This window comes from Arvicanthis niloticus, chromosome 3 (assembly GCF_011762505.2).
Source record: "Arvicanthis niloticus isolate mArvNil1 chromosome 3, mArvNil1.pat.X, whole genome shotgun sequence".
Taxonomy (NCBI): Eukaryota; Metazoa; Chordata; class Mammalia; order Rodentia; family Muridae; genus Arvicanthis; species Arvicanthis niloticus.
The window spans coordinates 109,261,235-109,283,555 of NC_047660.1; the positions used below are offsets into that span (position 1 = coordinate 109,261,235).

The 22,321-nt window shown below is 35.9% G+C and overlaps 1 protein-coding gene across 4 annotated transcripts in view; it reads left to right on the forward strand.

Moving 5' to 3' along the window:
- Usp37 (ubiquitin specific peptidase 37) overlaps nucleotides 1–22,321 on the forward strand; it is a 107,826-nt gene that overhangs the window by 37,085 nt on the left and 48,420 nt on the right. For all 4 annotated transcript variants that reach the window (XM_076931669.1, XM_076931668.1, XM_034497371.2 and 1 more), the window contains 7 exons: nucleotides 3,652–3,796; nucleotides 6,348–6,415; nucleotides 8,252–8,474; nucleotides 11,933–12,104; nucleotides 15,687–15,787; nucleotides 20,919–21,097; nucleotides 21,953–22,027. In XM_076931669.1, the coding sequence (XP_076787784.1) occupies nucleotides 8,319–8,474; nucleotides 11,933–12,104; nucleotides 15,687–15,787; nucleotides 20,919–21,097; nucleotides 21,953–22,027 (683 nt within the window). In that variant the 5' untranslated portion in view covers nucleotides 3,652–3,796; nucleotides 6,348–6,415; nucleotides 8,252–8,318. The remainder of the gene's footprint in view (nucleotides 1–3,651; nucleotides 3,797–6,347; nucleotides 6,416–8,251; nucleotides 8,475–11,932; nucleotides 12,105–15,686; nucleotides 15,788–20,918; nucleotides 21,098–21,952; nucleotides 22,028–22,321) is intronic.

The following is a 22,321-nucleotide window of genomic DNA, read 5'->3' on the forward strand; positions in this document are numbered from 1 at the left end:
TGGTTTGGGGCTTTTGCATATACACTGCTCTGTTTATTTGGATTGTTCCAGCACTAGTGCTGCCATCCTTCAATCAACCTATGCTTGAATTTTCAGTTTAAATAATACTTTCTCAGAGAAGCCTTGTTGATTTTTTTTCCCTCTACTCTTTTACACACACACACAGGAGATGTAAAAATAAATAAAGCGACTTTCACAGTCATTTCTCAAAAATGGTTAAATGAATCAAATTGGAAATTACATAAGCTTGTAATGATTTAAAGTATAAGATGCTTTAAGAACCATCATATTTTTTGAAAGCATCAGTTTTCAGATACTCTTAAGAAATGAATTATTCTGCAAAGGACACATCAAAGGAAAACAGGTAGGAGTATAGCTTAGCTGGTACTGGTTAGCATGCTGGAAGCCTGGATTCTATTTGAAAATGAGGGGGCAAAAAAACAACCAAGGATCTCCAGTTAAGGATTTTTTTTTTTTTTTTAACTTAATTCCTGTGTGAATCAGGAACAGGATTGTGTGAAATCATTCTGATTTCAGACAGTCTAAGGGAGGTAAATCTTTTCTTTTGTAAATTAGAGATAAAATCCTATTTAGATAAAAAATTTTTTCTTTCCACTAAGACTTGAACTTTATCTCCTTAGTATACTTGCTGTATGTAATTTTTAAAAATTATATTATTGATATGGTGTCTGTGTATGTGTACCATGGCATGTATGTTGATGTGGTCAGAAGACATCTTTCAGGAATCAGTTCAATCTTCACTGTTGGATTCAGGAGCAAACTCATGTCATCAACCTTGGACAGCTAGTGTCTTTCCAGTTGGGCAATTCTTTACAGGTTCTGTTTTATGATTTTTCTATCTTATTTATTTATTTATTTGGTTAGGAAAGAAAGTCCTTGAAAATCCATGAGTGGTTTATATTTTTTTAGCAACAGGTTAAATTGAGACTAGTAAGGATGAGGGGTTTTTTTTTTTGTTTGTTTGTTTTGTTTTGTTTTTGTTTTTTTGAGACAGGGTTACTCTGTAGCCCTGGCTGTCCTGGAACTCACTCTGTAGACCAGGCTGGCCTCAAACTTATAGAGATCCACCTAAGTGCTGGGATAAAAGCTGTGTGCCATCACACCTGCCTTAAATGGGGTCTTAAGCCACTTCAGGCTCCCAGTTCAGGATGTGTGTTCATTTATGGTGGTATTTAGTTACTTGCAAGATGAGATTTCTACAAATAGACAAAACAGTTCTTAGTAGATAAGGAAGTCAATATTAAAGTTTAATAGCATGTTTTAGGGATTTAAGAATTTATACTGAAAACAAAACACTAAAGTGTTACAGATGTCAAACACAAGCAGTTGGTTTTATTTCCTAATTTGTAATGAGCAAGTAAAAATGTTTACAATAGAGTTAAGTATTAGAACAGGTGCTTTTATTTTGTTGAAATATACTAGAAGTGTGCATAAGTTCTTGTTGTTATGCATCATGTGCCTTCCAAATTAGGAAGAAGGCTATAAAAATAACTAGTGTGGACTTTAGTTCCTAAGAAATAAAAAGAATGGTTTTTCCAGATGGTTGAGCCACCATGTAGTTTCTGGGAATTGAACTCAGGACCTCTGGAAGAACAGTCAGTCCTCCTAACCGCTGAGCCATCTCTCCAGACCAAAAGAATGGTTCTTTAGAAAGACTTTGAAGAAAAGGATTCATTGATGAAAGAAAAAATCCTTTGAGAATAGTGTCTGGGAAGTGACTCAGAATCATTGATGAGGATGAACTATGGTAGTAGTTAGAATTTTGGGTTCCAGCCAGGCGTAGTGGTATGTGCCTGTGATCCTGCCCTTGAAGAGTAGATGTAGGCAGAGTAGTAGTCAGCCTTCACATACGTAGTTCAAAGCAAGTCAGATTACATGAGACCCTGTTTCAAAAACCAAACCAAAATAAAATAAAAAAGAAAAGCAGCTTTTTCTCTTACTGACTTTTATCTTTCTGTGTTTCTTCCTTTTTTTTTTTTTAAAGATTTGTTTACTTTTATGTCTGTTTTTCCTGCACATATATATGTATACCACATCTGTGCCTAGTGCCTTTGGAGGTGAGAACAAAGTGTCTGATCCCCTGGAATTGGAGTTACAGATGGTTGTGGGCCACCATGTGGATGCTGGGATTTGAAACTAGGTCCTCTGCAAGTGAAACAAGTGATCTTGACTACTGAGCCATTTCTCTAGCACTCTGCATGAGTTTTTTTTCTTTTCTTTTCTTTTTTCCAGTGTGTGTGGGAGGGTGGTTTTTTGAGGTTTGTCTGTGCAACCCCAGCTGCCCTAGGACTCACTGTGTAGACCAGGATGGCCTTGAACTCACAGATCCACCTGCTTCTTCTGCTTCTGCCTCTGAATCTCTGAAAGCAGTTATAATCTCTGAAAATACAGTTATAAACCCTATCCTAAGATGATGATGATGATTATTATTAAATGAAAGTGCTTGATACTTTACTTAGCACTGTGCTTAGTTAATGATTGACACTTACTGGGTGGGGTGATGGCAAAAAGAGTGAGAATTAATTAATTAATCAACTTATTTATTTTGAGACTGGTTCTCATGTAGTCCAGGCTGGCCTTGAAACTCACCGTTTCTGAAGATGAACTTTGAACTGATCCTCCTGTTTCTACCTCCCAACTGCTGGGCTTAGAGGCAGGCCAGTTAAATCTAGGGTTTCCTGCAAGTACCCTACCAACTGAGCTACATCCTATTCCAAAGTGATGAATTTCTCAATTAGGGAAGTTGGAGTTTAAAAGATGTCTAATAGATGAGAATGAGCTTAAAGCTTAGTGGTTAAGACTTGCCTGAATGATGAAGGAAAGGATAAACATGAGGAAATCAGGCCAAGCATGGTGGCACATACCTTTAGTCCCAGCACTCTGGAGGCAGAGGCAGGCAGACCTCTGTGAATTTGAAGCCAACCTGGTCTAGAAAGTAAGTCTAGGACAGCCAGGGCTCTGACACACAGAGAAACCCTGTCTCAAAAAACAAACCAACCAACCAACCTAAACTAAAAAACAGGGAAATGGAGGAAAGGTAGCTGGTCATGCACTACGTCATTCACATTTGTTTCTCCTGCTACACCATCTTCTAACTGTAGTAGAGTAAATCAGTAGATTTTGTCCAAATGAACAGATGAGTTGATAATCTTGTATTAAAGTTTGTGGTAGAATTTCAGAGATAATTAGGCTTAGAGGGACCTAAAATTTAAAAAAAAAAAATTGTTGTTGGTTTTTTTTTAATGCTTTCCAAAAGGTAAGCGAAGATACCCTTTTCCCACCTTTAAAAGCAACAGCTCAACACACCTTAGAAGCAGCCTTTAAGACAGTTATGATGTAACAATGTTTCTAAAGTCAACAAAGGATGTACTTTTTCACTGACTTAGTTTCAAAATCTAGTAGCAATAAATAAAAGCAAGACAGAGGGTGATGATGTGCAGGCTCCTCCTACAATTCCTCCTCTACTGCAGGCACATCCCTATTTTGTGAGGGGTGGAAAGTCTTGCACTTTATTTTACATATTTTCAGTAAGTGATCTTTAAATGAATCTTTTTGACATACATGATTTGTTTTCTTGAGTTTTAATTTCATATGTTGAAACTTTTTAAAGCATACTTATGTTTTCTTTAGCTGAGTTGGTGACTGCTGGAGGGACCACTGGTAGAGCTGAAGAATATGAATAGTTTCTCAAGAAAAGTACATTGCTTTTGGCACAAGAAGCAGAATAACTGTGAATTATTATCACGTGGAATTTTTCAGTAAAAATCACTGAAAAGTAAGTTGGTTTTTTTTTTTTTTTTTTTTGGTTCTGTGTTTCCAGTATTATGCAAATAAGCAAGAATTGGCAGCTTTTTATATTTACTGTGTAATTATACTTTTGTTTCAGTGTTTTTTCTTTGCTACAGAATGCCTCCAGTATATGTGCAATTAAGTAACTGAATACAATATATACACAGTTTGCAATATGAGTTTGCATGGAACACTCAAATTTGGATGGTAATCAATTGTGAAATAGTTTAGAAAAAAGAGAATCTTTTAACATACTTAGAATTTATTTTAATTTTCTTTTGTTCTGTATTACTTTGATAAGACAATTAGTGTTAGAGTTCAAGGAATCTTTGATTCCTGTTGACAAAGTTTAGCTATTGCTAGGCACAATGGTTCACTTTTGCAATCCCAGTAGGTGGGGGGCTAATGCAGGAGAATTGCTGAGTTTGAAGCTAGCATATACTATATACTGAGTTCTAGACCAGAGTGCTACAATGTAAAGCCCCGTCTCAAAAAAAAATTATTTTTCTTTTAAAATTGTTTCTACATGTACTTCTGTCTCTTAAGCAAGTAGGGCAAGCTCTGATAACTTGATGAGTGTTCAGAAGTGGTTATTGTTTATCCATTTGGTACAAAAGAAGGTATTGAGTATATTAGAGTTGTACTTAGTCTCTAATTTTATTTTCTATATCTTTCAGTTTTTTCATTAGAAGAAAACAAAGTTGTTAGTCAAAGTGATTAAGAAAATGTTCTACACATAAAGTTATGAAGTAAAAATGTTATACTCATAACCAAGAGTTGCATTTAGAATTAGACAAAAATAGGATTTTTAAATTTCTTATGTATTTTAGTGAACATGAAATTTTATCTCTAAGTTTTATTTAATAATGATTTTTTTAATAAGGTAAATACCAAGATGATTGTGCTTTATATTCCCTTTTGGTACCTAACCAATAATGAGATATAAAGAAAGATGAAAGAATTTGATAAGACAAAACTTTTTGAAGGGAGAAGTCTAAGGAAAGATGAAAAAATTTTACAGGATATAAAACTTTTTTAAAAAATGGACTTTCTATGTATCTTTGATCTGGTACTTGGATAAGTTAGATTAGCCTCAAGTCCACAGTAATCTTCCAAGTGCTGGGACTTACAGGTATGTGCTACCATGTCTAGCTTGTTCACCATTTTTGAGCACCGATACTTAGTGAGATTAAAGAACATATTCCCTGTCTTCAAATAGTATAGATAGATAGATAGAAACAAAGGTATAAACAACATTTATAATGCAGTGTCAAAAATGTCTCCATAAGTACAAAGTACAACAGAAATATGGAGAAGGATTTAGATAACCTCAGAGTGGTTATGAGAAAGAGAACCAGTGAAAAGTAGTCAGTAGTCAGGAAACTTACAGAGGGTAACGTCTAAATTGAGCCTTGATTTTTTTTTTTTTTTTTTTTTTTTTTTTTTTTTTTTTGAGACAGGGTTTCTCTGTGTAGTCCTGGCTGTCCTGGAACTCACTCTGTAGACCAGGCTGGCCTTGAACTCAGAAATCCGCCTGCCTCTGCCTCCTAAGTGCTGGGATTAAAGGCGTGTGACACCACGTGAGCCTTGATTTTTGAGCCAAGAGAAGGAATTAAGGCAGGTTGGGAAGGGAGAATACACAGAAACTTATAGACATGACCACAGTATGTAAAGATTTGGTGTCATAAGAATACAGGCTTTGGGAAAATTTTTGAGTTGAGAAGGCTGGATTGAGGGGACACTTACTGGGAATGGATAATCGGGGCCTGGATCATGAGGCTTTGATGTCATGTTTATGAACTTGTATTTTATTTTGAGGAGAGTGAAAGGTCATTCAATAATACTAAGATGGAGAGTGATTCTATTTGATTTGTAGTTTACTTAGAAAATTGCCTGAGGGCTGGAGAAATGGCTCAGTGGTTAAGAGCACTGACAGTTCTTCCAGAGGTCCTGAGTTCAATTCCCAGCAACCACATGGTAGCTCATAACCATCTGTAATGGAATCTGATGCCCTCTTCTGGTGTGTCTGAGATCAACAGTGTACTCACATTCATAAAATAAATAAAAGATTTAAAAAGAAAATGTTGCCTGAAAAAGGCATGTGGAGTTAGAATTCACATAATTCTAACCTCCCATCTCTAGTCCAATACCAAAATATACAAGAAGGTCAGAGTTAGTGACTCTGACTTGGGAAGCTGATGTAGGAGAGGAAAATGTATCCTTTCTGATCCTGATAGACAAAATGGAAAAAGACTCAAGGACTTGGACAAACAATAGAGCCACAGATAATTGCTAAAATGTATTACAAGTGTAGGTTGCATGTTTAGCTTTTGGCAAGGTTATTAGTTTGAGCAAAATGACACATGAATAGGCGAGTCTATAAATAATAATAATAAATGTTATTACTTTGACTTTATACGTTTAGTTAATTGCTAATAATTAAATGTGGCCACAGTTGGCCCTCAGAAATTTTTGAGGATGTGAATAAAGAGTATTGACCTCTCAAAATGTTTTTAAATTTCTTTTTTAATTCCTAGTTACTTTCTGTGCAGTAACTATAGGCTTTGAACTAGAGGACCCCAGACTAGTCGTCTCTTGCCTGCAGGTGAGTTTTGTTTGATTTGTAGCTTTTGAAAGTAAATTAGAATTTATTGCTTATAATATAAAATGAGTAGTTTTATATAAAAAGTTCATTTTCATGAAGAAAAAATTAGGTGATCTGGCAAATTTGGTTTATGTGCTAGTAGATTTGATAGCACTTATCCATGTTTTATCTACCTGAGTCATTTCTCTTACCTAGCTAGCCACTACAGACGGTTGATTTGTAACTTGTGTCAACATGTGATTTATTGAGGTCTTTGGAAATAGAGATACAATAGAGAAGGAATAATTCAGCTTGGATACTAACTCTGTACATATTGAAAGTACTATCAGCTGAGTATATGTGCTATATCATTCCCCAACATTATAGTGTTTGCTTTTGCACTTCATAGTTGACGCACTAATATCAGAGAAGGAAGTTACAATTAGTGACAGTTAGCTCCCAATTTTTAGACCTGGTATGTCTTTTATACTATCTTTTCTATATTTTCCAGTTGAGCTATCTAGGCAATATTGTTGAAATAATGTATAAACTTATAAGCAAAAATGCATTTTAGAGATACAGTTTTAGAATTTGGAAATATATAAAAAATTTGATAAACAATGTTAGATATTTGCACATTTATATATGCAGTACTATTAGGTAATATCTCCTATTACTGTAATTTTACTTGCTGACTTTTGGCAAAGCTAGTTGAGGAGTATTAGATGTCCTATTAATGATTGATATAAGTCACTTATAAGTATTAGAAGTTCATTTAAGGGGCTGGGAAGATGACTCAGTGGGTGAGGTACTCAATGACCAAGCCTGATGACCTGAGTTTGAATTCCCAGAACCCACTCAAAAACTGGACAGAGTGCATACATGTCTGTAATCCCAGTAGGGAGGTAATCTCCCTACAGGAGATAGGAGGCAGAAACAGACTCATAGGAAGTTTATGGGTTCACTACCCTGCTGGATGCGCAGTGAACAAAGAGGACCTTGTCTCAGGCAACTGCTGTACAGGTGTGCCTCTACTAAAGCACACACATCATATACACAGGAAAGAGAAGAAGATAATTCATTCTGGAAACTTGAATATTTGTTTAAAGTTAAAGTGCTTTATAGGAATGCTAATGCTAGGTTAGGGAAGGAGTAAGATTTTGTTTTTCTTTTTAGAGATTAAATGATTTTTTTTGCCGGGCAGTGGTGGCGCACGCCTTTAATCCCAGCACTTGGGAGGCAGAGGCAGGCAGATTTCTGAGTTCAAGGCCAGCCTGGTCTACAGAGTGAGCTCCAGGACAGCCACGGCTACATAGAGAAACCCTGTCTCAAAAAACAAAAAAAAAAAAGATTTTTTTTTTTCCTAATGTAATTCTGGATGTTGAACTAGTTTGTTTTTTCCTAATTTTTAAAATTTATTTGATATACGGTGTACATGTGAATATACTTACTGCTGACTAAGTTATGTTGGGGTGAAACTCCATATTCTAAGGAATGGAGTCATTGGAGTTGATTTTTAACTTAAAATTGAAATTCAGACTCTATTATGTAAAAAGAAAAGAATGAGTACTTTAATGGTAAAGTCACCTAAATTGAGAATGAAATCGTTATTTCTAATTGCATATCAGCTAATTTATGAATGGTGCAGGATATAAAATACAGTCACTAATAGATACAAAGAAGCATGTACAAAAGAAATGAAAGATGATTAAATTTCATTTGCCTTAGCCAGCTCTATTATCTGTGTTCTTCAGCTGATCAGCACCCTTGAGTATAAGGATGCAGAGATAAAAGAGATTTATTCAAATAGAAACTATGTAAAATGATAATCACTTGTAATTTTTTCTTCTTCTTTAGAATTTGTCAGGTGAACATATATTTTTTGCTTTTTAATTTGGTTAAAAGCAATTTATTTTTAAAGAAAATGTCTCCTCTGAAGATATATGGTCCTATCAGAATTCGAAGTATGCAGACTGGAATTACAAAATGGAAAGAAGGATCCTTTGAAATTGTGGAAAAAGACAATAAAGTCAGCCTTGTAGTTCACTACAACACTGGAGGAATTCCAAGAGTATTTCAGGTATAACAAACTTTGATTTGAACTGTTTCCTTAGTGAAATCTTTTTATTATTTACTAATAGCCTCACTGTGTCATAGTTATAGTAAAGTGACCCTGCAAGGCTTCCTACTTCCAGGACACTAGAACTTTATGTACCTGTCTTATTAATTACTCAGTAGTATTGTTGGGTTTAATAAAGAGTAGAAAGCAGTCACCATTGTTGCAATGAAAACTAGTGGGAAAGAATTTAGAGAGGTTTAGGTACCAAATATTTAGCTATTTCAAATCTACATTAACAGCCATGAACAATGACGCATATCTATAATACTAACACTTAAGAGGTAGAGGCAGGAAGATCAGCAGTTCAGTGTTATCTTGGGCCACATAACAAGTTTGAAGCTAGCCTGGATTATATGAAGCCTTGTCTCATGGTCACTCATATAAAATAAATAAACAAAAATTAAGTGAACAAAATCTAAAAAAGAAAAATAACCTGGCATGGAACTGTAAGCTAAAATCCACTTCCTGCCCCCAAGAAAACAACAGTTAATAATGATAAACAAAGCCCTATTAGACCAGCTTTGGCAGCACACTCCTATGACCTTAGCACTTCGGAGGCTGAGCCAGTAGTATTTGTAATGCAAGGCCAGCCTGGGTTACAGAGGCAGAACCTGACTCAGATGAGATTGGGCACATACCACAAAGTGATAGGGCCATGAGAACCTGTCTAGGAAAACTTGGAGCTAAATATGAGCTCAGTGGTTGCACTTGTCTTGTATGTCAGAACCTTAGATTCAATTACTAACATCACACACACACACACACATACACACACACACACACACACACCAGGGTGACCTGAGTTGATCCCCCACCCCTTTTTTTTCTTTGAAATAATTTTTACATTCATTCAATGGGATTTTTTTAGTGTCTTCTAAAAGTATATGTCCTAAATAATCCAATTATATGTCATAGATTTCAATGGATGATTATTCAGGTCATCCTTTTTTTAATATCTTCGGCTTGTTTCTTTTTTTTTTTTTAAGATTTATTTATTTTATGTTTATGAGTGTTTGTCCGCACGTTAACCTGCATGCTAGAAGAGGGCGTCAGAACTTATTAGAGATGGTTGTGAGCCACCATGTGGTTACTGGGAATTGAACTCAGGACCTCTGGAAGAGTAGCTCTTAACCGCTGAGCCATTTTTCCAGCCCCCTTACAGTAACATACTATAACTTGTAACTGTAAAAATTTGAAGGTTCTTTATTACTTATCACTGTCTTTAAAAATAGCTTTCCAGGACAGCCAGGGCTACACAGAGAAACCCTGTCTAGAAAAACCGAAGGAAAAAAAAAAAAAAAAAAAAGCTATAGGCCACCAAGGTGACTTAGTGGGTAAAAGCACCTGCTACCAAGCTTAGTGTAAGCTTAGTGTTCTGAATTTGTTCCTTAAGACTTACAGGGTAGGAGAGTATCAATTCCCACAAGTCACCTTCTATGACATGTGTACACCATATACATACATACATACATACATATATATATACACACAGAAAAATATAAAAATTTGAATAGTTAATCTTTATCTTCTATACTTTTGTGGAGCAAAGGGCTGCTGCTATTTGTGTGAGTTGGATTTAAGAACATATCTTAGCATGAGAGTACATTTCTTTCTTTCTTTTTTTTTTTTTTTTTTTTTTTTTTTTGGTTTTTCTTTCTTTCTTTTTTTTTTTTTTTTTTCGAAACAGGGTTTCTCTGTATAGCCTTGGCTGTCCTGGAACTCACTCTGTAGACCAGGGTGGCCTCAAACTCAGAAATCCTCCTGCCTCTGCCTCCCAAGTGCTGGGATTAAAGGTGTGTGCCACCACTGCCCGGCTAGAGCACATCTGTATAATCCCAGCATTTGGGAATCTCATACAAGAGAATCACAACTTCAGGCCTAGCCTGGTCTGCATGATAAATTTTTGAGACCAGTTTAAGGTACATAGCAAGACTGTGTCTCAAACAAAACAAAACAAAAACAAACAAACAGCATCTGTAGAGATGGCTTAGTGATTAAAAGCACTGTCTGCTGTTGCAGAAGACATGGGTTCAGTTCCCATCACCAACATAGCAGCTTACAACTGCTTGTAACTCCAGTTCCAAGGTATCCAATGCCCTCTTCTGGTCTCTGCAGCACTAGGCATCCACATAGTATGCATGCATATATGGGGGCAAACACTCATACCTTAAAAGTAAATAAGCTGTTTTTTTAAAAACCCAAAAACTTATCATATTTTATGTACTTAAAAAAAATCTATATTCATCAGGCCTTGAGACGTGGCATGGCAGTTAGGTGCACTGGCTGCTGTTTAAGAGGATTTGGGTCCAATTCCTAGTACCCACATGGTGGCTCATAACTGTAACTTCAGTTCCAGGGCATACAGTACCTTTATCAGACCTCTGAGAGCACCAGGCAAGAAACATACATGAAGGCAGAATACCCATACACATAAAAATAAAAAATATATTTATTAAAAATGTATATTTGTTAACTAGTTTTAAAAAATAAATGTTAAGCTTTATGTTCAAATTTTATTGAAAAAAAATTTCCATTTGTTTATACTTTTGAATTGTGAAGGTAAGCTGCATATGCTTTTGTGTATTGCATATATTCTGTTTAAGTATGGTGGTACATACTTGTAACTCCAGTGCTCAGGAGCTGGAGTAGGGAAAAACTGAGGTCAGACTGGTCTTTACTATATAGTGGGTTCAAGGCCAGCCTAAGTTATATAGTAAGATTGTCCAAAACAAAGATCTGCTGAGAGGGTAAAAGTACATAGCACATGGTGGAGAGAAAACCAGTTACCACAGGTTGTCCTCTGACCCATTGGCTTGCTGTTGTAACCTCCTCTTCTGAGTCTCCCAAAATGAATAAAATTTAATGAAAAGTTAGTTTGAAAAGCTAAATGTGAGCTGTGTATGATGGCATGCATATTTAATTCCATTACTCAGGAGGGCAGAGGCTTGGTAGTTAAGAGCACTGTGAGTTTAGAGGCCAGCCTGGTCTACATAGTGAGTACCAGGCCAAGTAGACTATATAGTGGGACCCCATCTTTAAAAAAAAAAAAATGGTTCAGTGGCTAAAAGCACATACTTCTCTTGCTACAGACTCAGTTCACGTCCCAGCAGTCATGTGGAACAGCTCATGACTGACTGGAATTCTAGCCTTAGGGAATGCAATGCCTCCTGGCTTCCATAGATGCTAGTAGATGCTCATACTCAGACACGCATGCATCCTTATAATTAAACATAGAAAACTCTCTTTACAAAAGTAATATATTTGAGTTAGTTTATCAAGAAAGAAGAACTCCTTTTGGAGGAAGGGAGAAAGGTAAATTCAAACTTCTGAAGGTTAGCAGTTTTTAGACAACTTTATTATAATTTGTTGAATATCTTTTTTTGAATAAAAGATAATCTTTTTTTTTTTTTTTTTTTCAGTTAAGTCATAACATTAAAAATGTGGTACTACGACCCAGTGGAACAAAACAAAGTCGCCTCATGTTGACTTTACAAGATAACAGCTTCTTGTCTATTGACAAAGTACCAAGTAAGGATGCAGAGGAAATGAGGTTGTTCCTAGATGCAGTCCATCAAAACAGGCTTCATGCAGGTAAGCACCAGTCATCTCATGAGTCTGACATTTACCGTTCTAAAGAATATGATGACTAAGGGCTAGGTAAGTATGGGGCTCACTTGGTAGAGTGTCTACCATATACAAGGCTCTGGAGTTGATCCCTAACAGCTCAGTACATAGAAACCAAGCATGGTGGGCATGCATATAATCCCAACACTTGAGTAGAGACAAGAGGATCAAAGTGTAAGATCATCATCCTCAGCAGCGTGAGCTATATGAGATTATGGGAGTGCAGGCCAGCCTAAGCTATATGAGTCAAAGAATATGATGACTGCACACCAGTATTGCTGATGGAAAAATCCTCAACTAAGTACTACTAGACTGAGTTAAGTGGCACAGTACAAGAATTATGTTACTTTTATTCCTGGAATGTTAGAATAGTGCAGCATGAAACTCGGTCTATATAATGTGCCACGTTAACAGAAGAAAGGACAAAAACATATCTCAATTGATTTTTTTTTAAATGACAAATTTTAATATTTTTGACAATAAATATTCTAAACTATGGGCAGAAGAAAACTATTTCAACATGATAAAGGATTTGCATGCTATACCCACAGCTAACACACTTAAGAGAAAATCTGAAAGCCTTTTCTTTAAAAGCAGTAACAATATAAGAATGTTTGTTCTTGCCACTTCTGTTCAGTATAGCACTTGAAATCTTGGCATAGCAATTGGGCAGTGAAGAAACAAAGGAGTGTTCAAATGGAAAAGGAGGAAGTAAATACCACTCTTCACTGATTACCTTATCTCAGTTTTCTTTTTAAGTTAAGTGTAACACATGAACAGAGTGGAGGTGTGGCTCTAGTAGAACAGGCACTTAGCATGTACAAGTCCCGCACTCCTCCAACCCCCTCTGCAGAGAATGAAGATGTAGCAGTATGAGTTTACTTATCTTTAGTTGATATATTAGTACACCAGTCTTGTAGAATAAGGTTTTTGTAGGGTTCTATTTAGTAATCATTTGTTCATATTACCAGTCTTGAACTATGTTAACGTCAGTATTAGCAATATTGAGTTCAAGTAGGGTGAGATGGCAAATGCCTGCTGTCCTGGCACCCAGTAAGCTAAGGGTAAGAGACCTTGTTTACAAACACTCTGTTAACTAACTCTGTTGAGGAAAGGACAGAAGAGAAAGAGCAGGAGGGAGGTATACAATATACTTATAACTATTACTTAAGAGGCAGCAGGATTGTGAGTTTGAAGCCAGCCTGGGCTACACAGCAAAATCTTGTCTCAAAGAAGCATTTGAATGTAGCACTGTTTAAGATCTTACACATTGGGAACTGAGTCTATATTCTATTATGCTTTTGTCTACCATACCCATTATATTAATTGAATCACAGTCCTAAGAATTAACCTGTGAACTGGGTGGTTGTGGTGCCTTTGATCTCAGTTGGAAGTGGTCAAAATTCAAGGCCGGGACAGCTAGGGCTACACAGAGAGACCCTGTCTCAAATGATGATGATGATGATGATGATGACGATGACGATGATGATGATGATGATGATGATGCACTAAGCTACATTTCTTGCTCAGTTTATTTTTATTTTGAGATAGGGTCAGGTTAAGGTGTCCTACTGGCTTAGAACTTTCTTACCTGAGCCTCCCACATAGCTTGAATTATAGGCACGTGCCACTATACCCAGACATTCTAAAGAATGAGTCCTGATGAATGCATGTTAAAGACTTAATAAATCAGTGCTGTTATTAGTTTGCTGTGAGCTTAACTCTTAACATACTCTTATTTTGGCTAAATCATATTAATTTTTTAGGTTCAGTGGCCATGATGCACAACACACATTACAAGGACTAGTATTTGATAGTATTAAATAGTATTTTTACAAATACTTGGAAAAATCCAGCTGGGCATAGCAACACATATCTGTCATCTCTTCACTGAGTAAGTGGGGACCAGGCTAAGCTACAGATGAGATAGTAAGTACTGACCACCCTGGACTGTTGAGTTATATTCCCTTTCCACAATAATAGTACAGGAGATAAGAATGGAAGAAAGAAGTTATAAAATATGTATTGGAGCAGAAAAGAATTAACATTGGTAGCATTATCTATGTACAAGATAAATTGCTAAGTACTTAAGTAACACTAGATACTTTTCTCTCATCTAAGTTAAATTTTAATCGTAGTTTTGAGTTTTAAAAAAATAAAATGATAGAATTGTAATTTAAAGAGAAGAGTGAATTCTAACAGTCTCTGGGTGGATAGACGATTGGTAGCTTAGACTCTATAACATTTAGATGATCTCCATGGCAAAGGAAAAATATTAGCTAGAGTGATGTTACAGAGTAATATCCTTTTGAGGTTCTAGGAATTGAACCCAGAGCCTTACAGATTCTAGGCAAGCACTCAACTGCTGAGTCACACATAATAATGTGTTAATATCATTAACATTTTAAAATAGGGCCTTGGTCATTTGTGTAGTTTCTCCTCAAACTTGTTCTCCTACATGATATAATGTTAATATCATTATGAAACAAAAATCCATTATATAAACTAATAAGAGAAAGAGAATTCAGGAATGAATTGGAAAAAAACTGCAAAATATGAATTCAGGATATAGATGAACCTTAAGCATGAAAAAAATGCTCAAATTTATAATTAAACTCGATTTCTTTTTTAGATTTATTCATTTTATGTTTGAGTGTTTTGCCCGTGTGTGTGTGTGTGTGTGTGTGTGTGTGTGTGTGTGTGTGTGTGTGTGCTTGGTGCCTGTGGAGGCCACAAGAAAGCATTGGATCCCCTAGAACAGGAGTTACTGATGTTGTGAACCACAATGTTTGTACTGGGAATCAAACTTAGGTCCTCTGCAAGAGCAGCAAGTGCTTTTACCACTCACTGAGCCCTTTGTTCTAAACACTGTGTTTTTGGTAGCTGTGTGAGGAAAGCAAGTTAAAAAGTCTGTATTTGTAGAGTACCTTGAGCTTTTGTAAACAAGTATGGATTTTCTCTTTTGGAGTAGGAATTATTCTGCTTGGTAATTTTTTTAACTAAAATCTTTTCAGTGACATTTATTTATTTTGTGGATATGTATATGAACCCATTCACTATGACACAGTATGCACACATGTGAAGAGTCAGTTTTCTTTCCATCATATGGGTTCCAGAGGTGGTTTAAGCTTGTGACATGTGCCTACACAAACACACAAATAATACAAAATGAACAAAAGGTAACATTTTTTAAATAAAAACTATAATTGTTACTGTTTCTGATATTTTATTGACATTGGTGTAAGTATTCATCCCAAAGTTAAAGTGATATATTTTTCCATAGTATTAATTGTAAAATACTATGTTTGAGAATTTCTAGCATTTTCTTTTTGTTTTCTAACTGGTCTTACCTTTTTGTGTTATTCATTCTTTTTTTTTGGAGCTTTTATCCCTAAGTGTTGCTGTATATCTCATTTGTACATGCTATCATAGAAAATTGGATGCTTTGTCTTTTTTCCTCTTATTACTTCCATTTCTATATTATTATATAGCAATAATAATGATGAATAATTTTACTAAGTCACATGGTTATGCATTTTTGTCCACCAGCTATGAAACCTTCTCAAGGTTCTGGTAGTTTTGGAACTATTCTGGGCAGCAGGACCTCTCAGAAGGAAACTAACAGACAGCTTTCTTACTCAGACAATCAGGTATGTTCATTTAAATTGTCCTAGCTTTTTAAAGAATTGATTAGCACATATATACTAAGTAGCCCCAGAGTATAAACTTTAGGTGATCTCTAGAGTAGCTGTGTCACAGTGGTACTTTGACATACCTGACCTCTTAACACTTTGTTTTTATAAACTGTTTTTTTTTTTTTTTTATTTTATACCAATTTTACCTTTCTGTTGTTGTTTTGGTTGCTTGGTTGTTTTGAGACAAGGTTTCTCTGTGTATCATTGACTATCCTGGAACTAGTCCTGTAGACCAAACTGACTTCAAACTCAAAAGATCAACCTGCCTCTGCCTTCCAAGTGCTTGAATTAAAGACCTCTGCCACCACTGATGCCTGTCTTACCTTTTTACATAGTTTTTCTAAGTACGTTACATAGTTTTACTTAACAATTGTTTGATGTCCCACGGTCTTCAGAATAGACTACAATGTTGTTTTTACAACCAAGGATTTCTTATTATAAAATGTGGCATGTAGTACTGCCACTTAGAGACATGTGTCATCAGTTAAGCTCAAGTTTTCTGAGTCTCAGTACCTATCTGTAAAATGGAGACAGCACCACATCTTAGAAGTTCTGAGATAGCACGTGTAAAAGGGACTAGCTGTGTACTGTACAACTAGAGACCGCCTCAGAGTGTTTGCTACTATTTCTTTGATGCCTATAGGTCTGTTGTATATTGTGAACCTTGCCTTTACACTATATGATACCACACTATTTTATTGAGATTGTCCCTTTGATTTGAAAAAAGCTTTTGTTTATAATGATCAGCAAGCTGTGAGACTTGGTGTGCACCAGTAAATATTCTTAAAGCAGTTTAGCAATCACTGTTTCTTTTCATTGGTTTGCAAAGGAAAGGCCAGGTATAAAATCAGAAACTTCAAAGCTCTTCTGTAAATATATTTGTACAGAGATGATTACTTAGATAATACTTGCTAGGTTGAACAGTAATAAAGCATTAAATGACTTTTAGGGTTTTTTCATGGTTTTGTTTTTATATCTGTGTGCATTTGTGCCACTTGCATACATCTGGTAGTCAGAGGACAGCTTACAGTTCATTTTCTTTTTACATCGCATGCATCCTGGTGACTGCATTGGTTTATCAGGCTTCATGAGAGGTACATTTACCCACTCAGCCATCCATCTAGCCTCACCCAGAGATTTGTTTTTTGTTTTTTGAGACAAGTTCTCTGTAGTTCTGGCTCTCCTAGAACTTGAATTTTAGACCAGGTATGCCTCCGACTCTCAAACATCCTCCTTTTTTCTTTGCCTCCCATTGCTGAGATTAATGGTATTGGCCACCATACTTGCATGATGACGAAGATGATTGTTATCATGAGAGAGTGTGTAGGGAACAACCTGTGTTTCCAATTAGTATATGTTGTATTTTTTTTAAATTTAATTTAATTTAATTTTTAATTTAATTTTTTAATTTTTAATTTTATTTAATTTTAATTTTTTATTTTTTATTTTTACTTAATTTAATTTTTAATTTTATTTTTTAATTTTTAATTTTATTTATTTTTTAATTTTATTTTTTTAATTTTTAATTTTATTTAATTTAATTTTTAATTTTATACAGATAGTACCTGTGTATTTTTTGGGAAGGAGTGGAGGAGCCTGGCCTCTTTGAAGTGTATTTTGAGATGAACAAATTTATAGTTAGAAATTTAAATGCTGGAATGTTAAACTGTGTAGCAGGTATAAATGTTTTGGGTTTGGTTTGGTTGTGTTTTTGGTTTTGAGACAGGGTTTCTCTCTAGCCTTAGCTGTCCTGAAACTCACTCTGTAGACCAGTCTGGCCTCAAACTCAGCAGAAACCTGCATGCCTCTGTGCTGAGGTTAAAGGTGTGCACCATCACCACCCAGCAATAAACGTTTGTATATCTAGAAACATCTATGATATTAATTCTACACAATTCCCTACATTGTCATTTGATCTTCCTGGAGCTAGAGTTACAGATGGTTGTGAGCTACCTGAGGGTATTAGGAACCAGATTATTTGCAAGAGTATTATGCCCTCTTAACTCTTGGGCCGTATCTTCAGCACCCCATTGTAGGTTTGGATGTAAAATACTTTTATAACCAACGTTTTAACAAATAAAAGGCTGGAGAGTTACAAATGCGCTTAACTGCTAAGCCAGTTTTATTGCTCTTGCCAGAAGACCTGTGTATAATTTTCATAACCCACATGGGGCTCACCCAATTTCTGTAACCCACATGTGGCTCACAACCATGTGTAATTTCAGTCTTAGGTGGATCTGATGTCCTCTTCTGACCTCTGTGGGTACCAGGCACACATGTGATACACAGACATACGTGTAAGCAAAACATAAAACAAATGAATAAATTAAGTAAATAGCCTAATTAAATTTTTTTGAACAACAAAAATTGCCAAACAGTATATAGCTAGTATGCTGCCAAGTATACAATTTAAAAAAAAAAAAAAAAAAAAAAAAAAAAAAAAAAAAAAAAAAAAAAAAACTAGGGAAATAAGGGAAAAATAGCAGGTTGGGAAATAGTAGAATTCCATCCCAGAATCACCATATAAATGTCAACACCACTGGCTGAACATTCATCTCAAATGCTACTTCTCAAATGTGTTCACATTACTGCACTGACCATTCATTGGCTAGAGATAGGATAATAGAGATGGTATCTGTCTGTATCTTTATAAAATATTTTAATGTCAGTGCCTTTTGGTTTAAATTTTTTAAAATTTTATTTTATATGTATAGTCATTTTGCCTACCTGTATGTCTGTGCACCATGTGTGTATTTTGGTGCCTTTGGAAGCCAGAAAATAGCATCATATCTCCTAGAATTTGAATTTCAGATGGTGTTTTTGCCATATGAATGCTAGGACTTGAACCTGGGTCTACTGAAAGAGCAGCCAGTGCTCTAACTTTTGTGTCATCTCTAATTCATTAATTTATGTCTTTTCATGTTAATTTAATTTATAAATCTGAGAATTTTATATTTTGTGGTGCTTGGGCTTGAACTTTGAGCCTTGTGCAAACTTTTAGGTGCTCTGCTGCTGAGCCACACCCATAAACCTTGAAAATACACCACCCATTTGAATTTAGCTTTACAAACATTCATCCTGAGGTTTGTTTCTTATCCTGAGGTTATAATTCTATAAAAGGAAAGTAATTTGGATGTATGTTCCATAGAGACATCATATAATTTTTTCTCAGATTTTTTTTATGTGCATTGGTATTTTGCCTACATGTGTATCTGTGTAAGAGTCTTGAATCTTGGAGTTACAGTTTTGAGCTGCCATGTGGGTGCTGGAAATTGAACTGGGATCCTCTGAAAGAGCAGTCAGCACTCTTAACCAATGAGCCATCTCTCCAACCCTGTCACTTTTTTGTTCCTCTCAGTGTATTCATCTTATATGTGAGTATTTTGTCTATTCTCCACATGCATGCTTGGTGCCCTTGGAGATTAGAAGAGGGTATCAGGTCATGTGGCACTGGAGTTATGGATGGTTCTCAGCCACCATATGGGTGCTGGGAATTGAACCCAGGGTCCTCTGCAAGAGTAGTAAGTGCTCTTAACCTCTGAGCCGTCTCTTTGGTCTCAGAATTACATAATTCTTAATGTCAACATATAAAACACCATTGACCGAACTTTCATCTCAAATGCTACTTTCAGAGACGTTCACATTGCTGTACAGACCATCCGTGAAATACCCTTAATTCATTTGACAGTAGACTTTAGGTTATCTTTCTCCCCGTTGTTGTATGTTTGCTTTATTTCTAAATTGACACCCTCAAGAATCATGTGACTTATTTAGTATTCCTCGTTTGGTATTTAGTTGTATCAATCAGATATTAATATGACATCACCTCCATCCTTCTTTATTTCTTGTCTTTTTTATTTTTCTTTCATGGTTCCAAGGCTTTGGGCATGTTAAACATGTAACGCTGAGCTACATCCCCAGACTTTGTCTTCATTTCATATCATAAACAGAATTTATTTTTTCCACAAAGGTCACTTTGTATACTGATCACTAGAACATGTCTTTCTTTAGTTTTATTTGCTATGCAGGGACCTTTTGAGACCTAGTATTACTTTGTAGTCTAGATTGGTCTGAAATCAGTATGAAGTCCAAGCTGCTTTTGAGCTTACAAGGATCTTCAAGGCCTCCCAGGAGCTGAAACTGCATGCATCAGCTATCATTCTTGACTTTTGTCATTGTTAGTAATTAAAAATGGGTTCTTGCCTTCTGTATCCAGGTCTGCTTTGGGTTTTAGTGTGCATGCACACACACATACGTGTGTGTGTGTGTGTGTGTGTGTGTGTGTGTGTGTGTGCACACGTGTGCACGCGCACGCGTTTGTGTACATGGGCGCACAGCTGCATGCATGCATGCCACAGAGCATGTATAAAAGTGTGTGGAGTTGGTTCTCTCATTATATTTTACATGCTTTTGGGGATTAAATTCAGATCACCAGGCTAACATGGCAAGTACTTTTAGCCCCTGGATCATCTCATCAGCAGGCCCCAAGAGTTTTAAGTTTAAAAGAATACTATGGGAGAATTAGATGTGGTTGTACATGTTTATAAACCTAGCACTTGAGGCAGGCCAAGGTAAGAAAATAGTGAGTTCTAGGCTATCTGGGACTACAGAGCAAGATTCTTTCTCAAAATCATAAACAAACTACAAGAAAATGGATGTCAAACTCAGTTTCTCACACTTGACTGTGTCCTAGAATCTCCTGGAGATCTTTTATAAATATATTCATGGTGCTGAGCATGAAGCTCGCTGGTAGTGCTGGGTGTCACACACAGACGAATGCTTTCACACAGTGAGTCTTATACCAAAGAGATTGGACTAGAAATAAATACCTGGTTGGGATTTTTTTTTTAGTTTAGCATGAATGAATCTCTGGATTCACCCCTTGGAATTACATAAGCCAGATACAGTGGAGCATGTCTATAATCTTAGTACTTTGGAAGTAGTAGCTGGAGAACCAGCTCTAGATAGGTCATGCTCTGCTAAACTTGGCAAGTTTGAGGTTGTCCTGAAGTTTATATGCAATCCTGTCTCAAGTATGTTTTCACTTAAGTCAAAGATTTAACTGTGTCACATTTTATTCTTACAGGCCTCTTCAAAAAGAGGAAGTTTAGAAACTAAAGATGAAATTCCATTTCGTAAAGTTCTTGGCAGTCCTGGTAGAGGACCAATTAAGACTGTAACCGGAAGTGGAATGGCTGTTACCCGGACTATTCCTTCTTTGACACTGACATCAACACCCCTTAGATCAGGATTATTAGAAAACCGGTAAGAAAGATTTATTAGTCCTTCAGAACCTGTTTATAAATGTCTTTTGGGATTTTGAGAAATTCAAGGGGAAGAAAGCAACAAGTATAGAACACATTTTTCATGTGTAATTCCAAGTATTTGTCATCAGTTTATATAGTGACATGCACTGAACATGCAGACAAACAGCATATTAAATAGAGTGTAAAGAATGAGGCTTTTGGGGCTGGAGAGATGGCTCAGAGGTTAAGAGCACTGACTGCTCTTCCAGAGGTCTTGAGTTCAATTCCCAGCAACCACATGGTGGCTCACAACCATCTGTAATGAGATCTGATGCCCTCTTCTGGTGTGTCTGAAGACAGAGACAGTGTATTCAAATACATGAAATAAATAAATAAATCTTTAAAAAAAAAAAAAAAAAAAAAAAAAAAAAAAAAAAAAAAGAATGAGGCTTTTGCTTTTCTAACTTTGAGCATGTTTTTAATTTTTTTGTCCGGATATGGGTGGATGTGCATGTATAGATACATGTTCATATTTGTACATGTGTGTGAAAGCCACAAGACAACTTTGGGGGGGGGGTCATTCCTCAGATGCTATCTACCTTTTTTTTTTTTTTTTTTTTTTTTTTTTTTTTTTTTTTTTTTTTTGAGATAGGGCTTCTCACTGGCTTGGAGCTTATTAGCAAGCCCCAGGAACTGTCCCTGCACTAGGGTCATAATCGTACACCCTCAAATCCAGCTTTCATATGGGTCTTCTGCTTGCATGTTAAGTGGTTTACTAAGTCAAAATTTTTCCCAGCCCTGGTTTATTGTTTTTGATGACATGAATTATTTATTACTTGTAAAAGTAGTCTTTTTAAAAATCTGTTCTCCATAGCACTGAAAAGAGGAAAAGAATGCTGTCTGGTTCAGAGCTGACTGAAGATTATCCTAAGGAAAACGATTCATCATCGTAAGTTGCTTTAAGAGCTTTTGAAGCACTTGACCAGAGCTTCTTATATCAATTGTTAAAATTCCTAGGCAGAATTTGCAGCAGCAGTATTCAGTTTGTAATCATTCCTATTATAAAGTGTCTTGGAGATGCTAGAGCAGAGACTTCACCAGGGCTCCAGCTCTTGTCATTCTATTGTACAACTCCGGTCCTGCCTTTTGTTGCACTTAGAGAAAAGACAGAGCTGAAGAACTTGAAGTAAATAGTTCCTTTGTTCTTTGGGTTTCTTGTTTATTTTTGTTTTTGAGACGAGGT